The sequence below is a fragment of the Mus musculus genome, chromosome 2 (assembly GCF_000001635.26).
Source record: "Mus musculus strain C57BL/6J chromosome 2, GRCm38.p6 C57BL/6J".
Taxonomy (NCBI): domain Eukaryota; kingdom Metazoa; phylum Chordata; class Mammalia; order Rodentia; family Muridae; genus Mus; species Mus musculus.
In genome coordinates, this window is record NC_000068.7 from 86971741 (window position 1) to 86985194 (window position 13454).

The 13454-nt window shown below is 37.3% G+C and overlaps 1 protein-coding gene across 1 annotated transcript; it reads right to left on the minus strand.

The window, feature by feature from the left end:
* Window positions 1-6088: 6088 nt before the first annotated feature.
* On the minus strand, window positions 6089-7054 carry Olfr1100 (olfactory receptor 1100). Its single transcript, NM_146594.1, has one exon. The coding sequence runs from the start codon at window positions 7052-7054 to the stop codon at window positions 6089-6091; it is 966 nt and encodes a 321-aa protein (NP_666805.1).
* Between the last annotated feature and the right edge of the window lie 6400 nt (window positions 7055-13454).

The following is a 13454-nucleotide window of genomic DNA, read 5'->3' on the forward strand; positions in this document are numbered from 1 at the left end:
AGTAAAAATGGCCATCCTATCAAAGGAAATCTATAGATTCAGTGCAATCCCCTTTAAAATCCCAACACAATCTAGGGTAGGAAAAACAATTCTTAACAATAAAAGAACATCTGGGGGAATCACCATCCCTGACCTCAAGCTTTACTACAGAGGAACAGTAATAAAAACTGCATGGTATTGGTATAGAGACAGGCACATTGATCAATGGAATAGAATTGAAGACCCAGAAATAAAACGACACTTACAGCCTCTTGATCTTTGGCAAAGATACCAAAAATATACAATGGAAAACAGAAAGTATCTTTAATAAATGGTGCTGGTCTAATTGACTGTCTGTATGAATGAAAATAGATTGATATTTGTCACCTTGTATAAACTCAAGTCCAAATGGATCAAGGACCTGAACATAAAGTCAGATATACTGAATCTAATAGAAGAGAAAGTGGACAAGGACCATCAAGAGACTGCCCCACCTGGGGATCCAACCCATAAACAACCACCAAACCAAGACACTATTGCATATGCCAGAAGATTTTGCTGACAGGACCCTGATATAGCTGCCTTTTGTGAGGCTATGCCAGTGCCTGACAAATACAGAAGTGGACACGCACAGTCATCTATTGGAAGGAACACAGGGCCCTCAATGAAGAAGCTAGAGAAAGTACCCAAGGAGCTAAAGGGGTCTGCAACCCTATAGGAAGAACAACAATATGAACTAACCAGTACATCCCAGAGCTTGTGTCTCTAGTTGCATATGAAGCAAAGGATGGCCTAGCAGGCCATCAATGGGAAGAGAGGCCCTTGGTCTTGTGAAGATTATATGCCCCAGTACCGGGGAATGCCAGGGCCAGGAAGCAGAAGTGCGTAGGTTGGGGAGCAGTACAGGGGGAAGTTATAGGGGACCTTGGGAATAGCATTTGAAATATTTAAAATGTAAATGAAGAAAATATCTAATAAAAAAAAAGAGCCAGAAAAAAGGGGGGAGGCTTTGAACTCATTGGCGCAGGGAGAAATTTCCTTAGTAGAATTCCAATGACTCATGCTCTAAGATCAAGAATTGATAAATGGGACGTCATGAAACTGGAAAGCTTTTGTAAGGGAAAGGACATAGTCAATAAGACAAACCAGCAACATCCAGATTTGGAAAATATCTTCACTAACCCCACATCCAATAGAGGGCTAATACTCAAAATATATAAAGCACTCAAGAAATTAATCACCAAAAAATCCAAACAACCCAATCAAAAAATGAGGTATAGAGCTTCTTTTTTTTAATATTTTTCATTATTACGTATTTTCCTCAATTACATTTAGAATGCTATCCCAAAAGTCCCCCATACCCTCCCCCCCACTTCCCTACCCACCCATTCCCATTTTTTTGGCCCTGGCATTCCCCTGTACTGGGGCATATAAAGTTTGCGTGTTCAATGGGCCTCTCTTTCCAGTGATGGTCGACTAGGCCATCTTTTGATACATATGCAGCTAGAGTCAAGAGCTCCGGGGTACTGGTTAGTTCATAATGTTGTTACACCTACAGGGTTGCAGATCTCTTTAGCTCCTTGGATAATTTCTCTAGCTCCTCCATTGGGGGCCCTGTGCTCCATCCAATAGCTGACTGTGAGCATCCACTTATGTGTTTGCTAGGCCCCGGCCTAGTCTCACAAGAGACAGCTATATCAGGGTCCTTTCAGCAAACGCTTGCTAGTGTATGCAATGGTGTCATCGTTTGGAGGCTAATTATGGGATGGATTCCTGGATATGGCAGTCTCTAGATGGTCCATCATTTTGTCTCAGCTCCAAACTTTGTCTCTGTAACTCCTTCCATGGTTGATTGTTTCCAATTCTAAGAAGGGGCAAAGTGTCCACACTTTGGTCTTCGTTCTTCTTCAGTTTCATGTGTTTTACAAATTGTCTCTTATATCTCGGGTATACTAAGTTTCTGGGATAATATCCACTTATCAGTGAGTACATATCATTTGAGTTCTTTTGTGATTGTGTTACCTCACTCAGGATGATGCCCTCCAGGTCCAACCATTTGCCTAGGAATTTCATAAATTCATTCTTTTTAATAGCTGAGTAGTACTCCATTGTGTAAATGTACCACATTTTTTGTATCCATTCCTCTGTTGAGGGGCATCTGGGTTCTTTCCAGCTTCTGGCTATTATAAATAAGGCTGCTATGAGCGTAGTGGAGCATGTGTCCTTCTTACCGGTTGGAACATCTTCTGGATATATGTCCAGGAGAAGTATTGCTGGATCTTCCAGTAGTACTATGTCCAATTTTCTGAGGAACTGCCAGACTGATTTCCAGAGAGGTTGTACAAGCTTGCAATCCCACCAACAATGGAGGAGTGTTCCTCTTTCTCCACATCCTCACCAGCATCTGCTGTCAACTGAATTTTTGAACTTAGCCAACAGAGAATTCACAACTGAGGAATTGAGAATGGCTGAGAAGCACCTAAAGAAATGTACGAAGTCCTTAGTGATCAGAGAAATGCAAATCAAAACGACCCTGAGATTCCACCTCCTACCAATCAGAATGGCAAAGATCAAAACCTCAGATGACAACACATGTTGGAGAGGATGTGGAGAAAGAGGAACAGTTCACCATTGCTGTTGGGACTGGAAACTGGGACAACGACTCTGGACATCACTCTGGAGATTCCTCAGAAAATTAGAAATAGATCAACCTGAACATCCAACTATATCCAACTCTTGGGAATATAGACAAAAGGTGCCCCATCATGCCACAGGGGCACGTGTTCCACTATGTTCATTGCAGCTTTGATTGTGATAGCCAGAAGCTGGAATCAAACCAGATGTCCCACAACAGATGAATGAATACAGAAAATGTGGTTTATTTACACAATGAAATGCTACTCAGCTATTAAGAACGAGGACATCTTGACTGTTGCAGGCAAATGAATGGAACTAGAAAATATCATCCTGAGTGAGGGACCCGAAATGACGTGCATGGTATGTACTCACTAATAAGTGGGTATTAACAAAAACAAAAATTAAAACAAAAAAGTACAGATTACAGAATACCTAAAATACAGTCCACAGAAATCAAAAAGGTCAAGAGCTGAAGTGCCCAAGTGAGGACACATCAGTAGTCCCACTTGGGCGAGAGAAGAAAGCAACCACAAATAGCAAGGGAGGAATGAGGGCCGGGGGAATGGACAGCAGGGTGGGTGAGTGTGAGAGAAAGAGGAACCTGATCTGGTATTGGATGAAGGAAAAGGAGGGCACTGAGGGCCAGCAGAAAGAATGGAAATAGGCAACCTCAGTAAAGAGGAGGTTGGGGGCCCCTTCAGAATACAAGAGAGACCTGTATGGTAAGAGACTCTCAGGAATCAAAGGGACGGACCTTAGTTGCAATGCCTGATGGTAGGGAGAGAGAGCTGACCTCCAGCAAGAAGACAGGGCATCAAGTGTGGGGTGGGGTTGCCATCCCACAGTCACATCTCTGACCCATAATTATTTCTGACTGAAAGAATTACAGGGATGGAAATGGAGAGGAGCCTGAGGAAAAGATAGTCAAGTGACAGGCCCAAAGTAGGATCCAACTCAAGGGGAGGTCCCAAGGTCTGACACTATTACTGAGGCTATGGAGCACTCACAAAAAGGGACCTAGTATTTCTGCACTCTGAAAGAACCAACAAGCAGCTGAAAGTATCAGATGCATATATTTGCACCCAATCAATGGACAGAAGCAGCTGTGTCCTGTTGTTGAGTTAGAGAAGCATGGAAGAAGCTGAGTAGAAGGGTTATACAGTAGGAGGACCAGCAGTCTCAATTAATCTGGCCCCGAGATCTCTCAAACACTGGACCACCAACCAGGTACCTTATACCAGCTAATATGAGGCCCCCAACACACATACAGTAGAAGACTTCCAGGTCTGTGTTCATTCAGAAATGATGCACCTAAACCTCAAGAGACTGGAGGCCCCAGGGAATTTAGAGGTCAGCTGGGGTGGTGAGTCGGGGCATCCAGGTGGCATGGGATGCGGGGAGTAGGTATGGGATGTGGAGCATTGGGAGGGTGGATCAAAGGCAGGGAATGGAATATAGAGTGTAAAAAATGAATTAATTTAATAAAAGAGGAAGAACGTGAAAAAAACTAAATGAAAAGGGAGACATAAGAACAAAATATATCTTAAAATAATTATTGTTTGTTGAGTATTATTAGTTGAAAATATTAAAATCATATTCTACAAACACAAAAGAAGAAGGGAGCCAATTCAAACTGTAGGTACAGAACAGATATGTAAAATTTTAAAAATAAAATCAATTTTATTATAACAAAAAATTGAGATGCACAACAAAGTATCTATTTGTCAACTATTTGATTTTCATGTGTTTCTTTTGTAAAATGTGAAAGTAAAAAGCATGTCAACTTTTTAAATGATAATTTAATTTTAAACCATCAAAATACCCTAAGGTACTGTATATGTCTCAGAATTAAATATTTTTCAAATGTACAGTGTATTATTGTGTAAATGGTACATTTTCAATGTATTAATGTAATAACAGTGTAAGAATAGAAACCTAATTTTGTTTTTCTCATACACTTAGAAAACTTTCATCTTACAGAATGCAATGGCAATTTGAGGGCTTTTCATGAATGAAAAATGCATCAAAGGAAGTATAAAGGGAATGACAGAATTTTGTTTTTACATGTGTAACACAGACATGTTTCCACCATTATTGATTCAGTACAGCTTGCACAAGGTTAACTATAATTGTTACAATGTTTCTATTCCTTTAAAAATCTTTGTTTCCAAACTGTCACAAAAACTAGCAGATAATACTTTTGTTAACATAAGTCACTTTAATAGCTTATTCCAAATTTTGCTGTACATTCCGGAGAATATTCTATGATAGACATTAGTTTTTGTTTGAAGTGAGTGTCTTTATTTAGTAATATACTAAGCCGGTCATCCTATGTTCCCAGTTGAGCTCTCTTTCCATGGAGCAGCTTTCAGTTTCATTTTTCCAGTGGCGAACACTTTTATTTCATAGTATAAACTGCAGTAATGTCTTTTGGAAATGGTTAAAGTTCTATTCGTTCCCAAAGGCACATTTTGACTATTTTCTATCTCTCATATCCCTATTACAGTGTTATGAGAACAAGACTGTCTTTAGAGGCTTTGGCAGATACTTTGAAACAAACATCCATGACTCTGAAATGAAATAGGGCAATACCTCTTACAAAGTCAACTTCAGTGATCACAAACAACACATGCCAATTTACTAATAAAACGTATATTACAAGTCATATTTGAGAATTACAGCTTATAGCTTTTCTAGTATTTTCCTGAGCTAACTAAATGTATTTGCAAATCACAGTAGGTATCCTTAAAGAAAAGACATAATGAATATTAATTATTAAAATTAAATCTTAGTTACAATTAATAGCAATGTGTTTACTGTTATTATGTTGGAATATATTTAATTTATTGTTGCTTCACATGCTCCTATTGTTACTATTTATATTATGAATCTAGGAAAATGAGGCTTAAACAGTCAGAGAATCATTAATCATTTCACAGCTATCTCATTAATTCATACACTGTAAAATAATGATTCTGAGGATATTGGTATTGTGTCAAAGTTATCTCTTCATGTTTTAAGTAACATATACTTATTTAAACCATCACGAATGTGTTTCCTGATTTCCAAAAATGAGAAATTTTAGAAATCATTCCTATAAATGGCCAAGGTAGCATTTGAGTAAAAGAAGCTCTTCAGAGATAGAAATCATGTTGCCTGGTACATTTAGAGTGACAAAAAAGTATGTATAAAAGTATACATAGTATATATATGTATACTTTTATACATATATGTGTGTGTGTGTATATGTATATATATGTATGTATATATACATATATATATATGTATATACACATATGCAATGAAACTCAAATATATTTGAAGATTACACCACCACTCATACATATATATGTGTATATATGTGTACATATATTCATATATTTTCAATATATATTCATATATATTTCAATATATATTCATACACACACACACACACACACACATATATATATATATGAAAGAAAACAATAGCTTAATCACTTAGTGCCACTCTGAATTTAAGTCTTGAGCCTTTCTGCTTTTTGATAACTCTATGGATAGCACTTTTCACTTCTTTGTTTCTGAGACTATAAATGAGTGGGTTCAGCATGGGGATCACTATAGTATAGAAAACAGAAGCCACTTGTTCCTTTCCTGAGTAGTAGGAATTACTTGGTTTCAAGTAAGTAAAAATCAAAGTACCATAAAAGACAGTGACTCCTAGGAGATGAGAAGCACAAGTGGAGAAGGCTTTGTGCTTTCCTGAAGTGGAATTGATTTTCAAAATAGTAGAGAGAATAGACACATAGGATGCAGATATTGTGATAAGAGACACCACTAGAGTGGAACCAGCAAAGATGAATATAATGATTTGAATGTTACGTGTATCACTGCAAGACAGTGCTAAAATTGGGGATGTGTCACAAAAAAAGTGATGAATTACCTTGGTTCTGCAGAAATATAAGGTGTTCATACAAAATATATTAACAGTGGAATCCATAGTTCCAATCATATAGGAACCAGTGAGAAGGGTACTACAGAATCTTGTGGACATGATAACTGGGTATTGTAAGGGGTTGCAAATAGCCACATATCTATCATAGGCCATTGAAGCAAGAAGAAAACATTCAGCAGCAGCCAAGAGGACAAAAGCATACATCTGAGTGAAACAACCAATAAAGGAAATGACTTTTGTGGAAGTCAGCAGATTCTGTAAAGTTTTAGGTGTGATGACAGTTGAGTAACTGAGATCGAGGAATGACAAATGACTTAGGAAGAAGTACATTGGAGTGTGAAGCTGAGCATCTAGACGAATGATCAGCATCATGCCTGCGTTCCCCAGCACAGTGACCAGGTATATCAGGACAAACAGCACAGTAAGGACTAGTTGTATCTCTTTGGAATCAGTCAGTCCCATGAGGATGAAGTCTGACTCTTTTGTGTAATTCCAGGTGTTCATTGTGAACGAACTTAAAACTGAAAAGAAATCAAAGGTGATACTCTGATTAATTAAACTTAAAAAGAAGTTTTCTTTAAATGTATATTCTGGTATGTTTTTATTTTTGTTCACTCAATATTGATATTCTTTTTATACTATGAGGATGAACAAATATTGAAGGTAGATAGAGGTAAAAAATTCATATTTGACCAGGATACAATAGAGGTGGTATAATTTATGTTTTTATTTACCATAGTATTAATATAAACTATTTCCTTTAATAGCACCTTAATTAGTATTGGATATTTGTCTATAGGTACTACTGACACACATGCCAGTAAATGAAGAAGCTAGAAAGGTCAAATAACTTGTCAGAACTGAGTTCAAATGAATGCTGCCTCTGTAGTTTTCTGTGCAGTTTTGCTCAAAGGAACATGAATATGAGTTTGTGTCCTGTATATGACTAGTTTTCTAATCCTAATTTCTTACCTATATATATAATGAGAAGAGAAAGCTTCCTTACAGATAATTTTTCATTAATTTTTGATATCAGTAAACATTAACAACAAATAGATTTTAGTTTTAATAGTTTAATAGAGTAGTCGATGACATATAAATATTAACAGAGATGTATGCATTCTCTTCCTGTAAATGAAACCTCAAATATATTTGAAGATTACACCACCACTCATAGACTCTTAATCAATATTGCATATTGATATTGATATTTACTTAGTTAAAGCACAAATGCTAAGTGCTTACTTGTTTCTAAAGTAAAGCCCTTATATCAACCAAACAGATCCAAACCTTGCCAATTTTAACAATACTTATTGTGAGTCAGGGCTTGTGAATGGAAAACATACACAAAAGTAAATAATGAATCAATAAAAGTAAATGAATGAATCTTTCAATGTCACATATCCACAATTATGCTAATTCCTAATTTTTCTTAAGAATAATATGTAAACTATGATTAAAGACACAAACATTTATGTACTGCAGCATATACATTGTATGTGATCAATACCTTTGTATACTTGTCCATTCATTTTTTTTTTTAATTCAGAGTTATGTCACCCTGGAAATTATTCTTGAGTATCGCCAGAATGGAAAATTTCTTACGCAGATATAATTCAGAAGCATGCTAAAGCTTATGATGGACTTGAGCTGAGGAGTTACAGAACTTTTATCTCTGCCACTGTCTAAGGAAAACAGGTGTCACCAATATGTGGACTTCTTCAGGGACCAATTTTCCAAAAAGATTATTTGGCATGCTTTCATAAACCAAAGTTCAAGGCCTAATTCAGTAAAGCTTCTGGGTTTTCCCAAGAAGCCTGATGAAACAATGAGTATGTTCAATGTATTTCTTTTTTGTTTTTGTTTGTTTGTTTGTTTTTGTTTTTGTTTTTTCGAGACAAAAACCCTGGCTGTGTAACCCTGTGTAACCCTGGCTGTCCTGGAACTCACTATTTTTTTATGACTACACTTAAAATGTATTTTAAGTAAACAGTTAAAAGCTGCAATATAGTATGTATTTATGGACTATAGTTGTAAGAATTACAATGTCCATACTAGATAATTTCTTAGAGCTCTGGAAAAATTATTCAAATATACGTAAATATATTTTATACCTTTATCAAGGATGAAGTGGCAAAATTTTTTATGAGAGATATTTTAAATTTAAAAAGGTGAGTCTTTTCTGAGTCAAATGTATGCAATAAAAGCAGTAGATGCTAATGAACTTGGCACTAGTCAGTAGAGGCAATATCCACTTAACAGGTTTTTCAAAATATAAATATCATTTTTCTCAATTATATTATTTTTATACAAGAGCAGATTTTGGTATCAGTTGAATATTTTCAAAATTATTTAATTGTTCACACAATATTTTACCATTAGAATTTTATGTACAATGACCTAACTTGTGGGACACTTGACAAAGAACTTAGTTTAGTGTATTATGTATTGGGTGTGCATCAGTCTTCACTAAGTGCACTGGACGTTCTTAACCTGAGAATCAAGTAGCATCACAGGGATGGCTGAGGCTCTGTTTTCCTGTGAGATTTCATTGTTATTAGCAAAATATGACACCTGAACAATTTGCATCATTTTTCTGTGAATATTAACTTTATTTATATTTAAAACATACTATGAGAATATAAAGATGGAATATGCTTTGAATATAATAATAATCCTAAAACTAGGTGAAATAATGTTAATTTTATATAATCATAGTAGAGTCAAATGTGCTCTTAAGTAAGAATGAAAACATCCCATTCCAACGCCCAGACCAGCAACTGCAGCAAAGAAGTTTGCAATTATACTTGAATAAGTGCCAAACAATAAAATAAAATTTCTTTTCAAGTATTTTACAGCTGGCAATGCAAAGTACTGTCACATAATAATAAAAAAAAAAGAATGAAAACATGGGAATATAATTTTAAAATAGCTAAATGTTTATTTTGCTGGGAAATAAATTGTTACAGGTATGGTCAAAGTGAGATTCTTGTGAGATTTTATTCTTGATTTATAATGAAATTAATATCAATAAACAGGTAGAAATGACTCCTTCTTTGGTTTATACCTCAAGGGATGGTGGATGGACAACACAGGTTGGTATAAAATTGGACATAGTACTACCAGAAGATCCAGCAATACCTCTCCTGGGCATATACCCAGAAGATGTTCCAACTTGTAATAAGGACACATGCTCCACTATGTTCATAGCAGCCTTATTTAAAATAGCCAGAAGCTGGAAAGAACCCAGATGTCCCTCAACAGAAGAATGGATATATGCCCAAATACAGGGGAATGACCAGGGCCAGGAAGCAGGAATGGGTAGGTTGGAGAGCAGGGTGGGGGGAGGGTATAAGGGACTTTTGAGATAGCATTTGAATTGTAAATGAAGAAAATATCTAATAAAAAAACTGAAAAAAAAAAGAGAAACAACAATATGAACTAACCAACCTCCAGAGCTCACAGGGACTAAACCACCAACCAAAGAGTACACATGGGGGGACTCAGGGCTCCAGCTGCATATGTAGCAAAGGATGGCCTTGTCAGACATCAATGGGAGGAGAAGCCCTTGGTCCTGTGAGGGCTCTATGCCCCAGTGCGGAGGAATGCCAGGGCCAGGAAGCAAGAATGGGTGGGTTGGTGAGCAGGGAAAGCAGGGAGGAGATAGGGGGTTTTCTGAGCGGAAACCAGGAAAGGGAATAACATTTGAAATGTAAATAAAGAAAATATCTAATAAAAAAAAAGAATGGATACAGAAAATGTGGTGCATTTACACAACGGAGTACTACTCAGCTATTAAAAACAATGAATTTATAAAATTCTTAGGGAAATGAATGGATCTGGAGGATATCATTCTGAGTGAGGTAACCCAATCAAAAAAGAACACACATGATATACACTCACTGATGAGGGGATATTAGCCCAGAAACTTAGAATACCCAAGATACAATTTGCAAAACACATGAAACTCAAGAAGGAAGACCAAAGTGTGGATACTTTGTTCCTTCTTAAAATGGGGAATAAAATACCCATGGAAGGAGTTACAGAGACAAAGTTCAGAGCAGAGCCTGAAGGAATGACCAACCAGAGACTGCCCCACTTGGAGATCCATCCCATAAAAAACCACCAAAACCAGACACTAAGAAGATGCCGACAAGAGCCTGCTGACAGGATCCTGATATAGCTGTCTTCTGCAAGGCTCTCCCAGTGCCTGGCAAATACAGAAGTGGATGCTCACAGGCATCCATTGGATGGAGCACAAGGTCCCCAATGAAGGAGCCAGAGAAATAAACTGAAGCAGACTGAAGCCCCATAGAAGAAACATCAATATGAACTAACAAGTACCCCCAGAGCTCCTTGGAACTATACCACCAATCAAAGAAAACACATGGTGGAACTTGTGGCTCTAGCTATATTTGTAACAGAGGATGGCCTAGCTGGTCATCAATGGCAGGAGAGGCCCTTGGTCCTGTGAAGGCTCTATGGCCCATTATAGGGGAATGCCAGGACCTGGAATGGGAGTGAGTGGTTCGGGGAACAGGGGAAGTGGGGAGGGGATAAGAGATTTTCAGAGGGGAAACTAGGAAAGGGGATAACATTTGAAATGTAAATAAAGAAAATATCTAATAAAAAAAGAAAAGAAAAAAAAGTAGAACCTAAGGCTGTGTAATGAATATGATCCGAACTCTTTGTAGAATCTCCTAAAGATTAAAGGAGCCTCACCTAAGAAGGAACTGTAACTTCAAGAGAACAGCTTCTGATAACTAGATCTCTCTCTCTCTCTCCTTCTATGATTTACATACAAACATTTGTAAAAATCACTACTTTCTATGCATAATTGAAGACTTTTATTTTATTTACTTTCATAAAACATGTCTTATATTAAACCATCCCTGCTTTTTCTGCATCTCGTTAGATGCAGAAAAAGCATTTGACAAGATCCAACAACCATTCATGATAAAAGTTTTGGAAAGATCAGGAATTCAAGGCCCATACCTAAACATGATAAAAGCAATCTACAGCAAACCAGTAGCCAACATCAAAGTAAATGGAGAGAAGCTGGAAGCAATCCCACTAAAATCAGGGACTAGACAAGGCTGCCCACTTTCTCCCTACCTTTTCAACATAGTACTTGAAGTATTAGCCAGAGCAATTCGACAACAAAAGGAGATCAAGGGGATACAAATTGGAAACGAGGAAGTCAAAATATCACTTTTTGCAGATGATATGATAGTATATATAAGTGACTCTAAAAATTCTACCAGAGAACTCCTAAACCTGATAAACAGCTTCGGTGAAGTAGCTGGATATAAAATAAACTCAAACAAGTCAATGGCCTTTCTCTATACAAAGAATAAACAGGCTGAGAAAGAAATTAGGGAAACAACACCCTTCTCAATAGTCACAAATAATATAAAATATCTTGGCGTGACTCTAACTAAGGAAGTGAAAGATCTGTATGATAAAAACTTCAAATCTCTGAAGAAAGAAATTAAGGAAGATCTCAGAAGATGGAAAGATCTCCCATGCTCATGGATTGGCAGGATCAATATTGTAAAAATGGCTATCTTGCCAAAAGCAATCTACAGATTCAATGCAATCCCCATCAAAATTCCAACTCAATTCTTCAACGAATTGGAAGGAGCAATTTGCAAATTTGTCTGGAATAACAAAAAACCTAGGATAGCAAAAAGTCTTCTCAAGGATAAAAGAACTTCTGGCGGAATCACCATGCCAGACCTAAAGCTTTACTACAGAGCAATTGTGATAAAAACTGCATGGTACTGGTATAGAGACAGACAAGTAGACCAATGGAATAGAATTGAAGACCCAGAAATGAACCCACACACCTATGGTCACTTGATCTTCGACAAGGGAGCTAAAACCATCCAGTGGAAGAAAGACAGCATTTTCAACAATTGGTGCTGGCACAACTGGTTGTTATCATGTAGAAGAATGCGAATCGATCCATACTTATCTCCTTGTACTAAGGTCAAATCTAAGTGGATCAAGGAACTTCACATAAAACCAGAGACACTGAAACTTATAGAGGAGAAAGTGGGGAAAAGCCTTGAAGATATGGGCACAGGGGAAAAATTCCTGAACAGAACAGCAATGGCTTGTGCTGTAAGATCGAGAATCGACAAATGGGACCTAATGAAACTCCAAAGTTTCTGCAAGGCAAAAGACACCGTCAATAAGAAAAAAAGACCACCAACAGATTGGGAAAGGACCTTTACCTATCCTAAATCAGATAGGGGACTAATATCCAACATATATAAAGAACTCAAGAAGGTGGACTTCAGAAAATCAAATAACCCCATTAAAAAATGGGGCTCAGAACTGAACAAAGAATTCTCACCTGAGGAATACTGAATGGCAGAGAAGCACCTGAAAAAATGTTCAACATCCTTAATCATCAGGGAAATGCAAATCAAAACAACCCTGAGATTCCACCTCACACCAGTCAGAATGGCTAAGATCAAAAATTCAGGTGACAGCAGATGCTGGCGTGGATGTGGAGAAAGAGGAACACTCCTCCATTGTTGGTGGGAGTGCAGGCTTGTACAACCACTCTGGAAATCAGTCTGGCGGTTCCTCAGAAAACTGGACATAGTACTACCGGAGGATCCAGCAATACCTCTCCTGGGCATATATCCAGAAGATGCCCCAACTGGTAAGAAGGACACATGCTCCACTATGTTCATAGCAGCCTTATTTATAATAGCCAGAAGCTGGAAAGAACCTAGATGCCCCTCAACAGAGGAATGGATACAGAAAATGTGGTACATCTACACAATGGAGTACTACTCAGCTATTAAAAAGAATGAATTTATGAAATTCCTAGGCAAATGGTTGGACCTGGAGGGCATCATCCTGAGTGAAGTAACACATTCACAAAGAA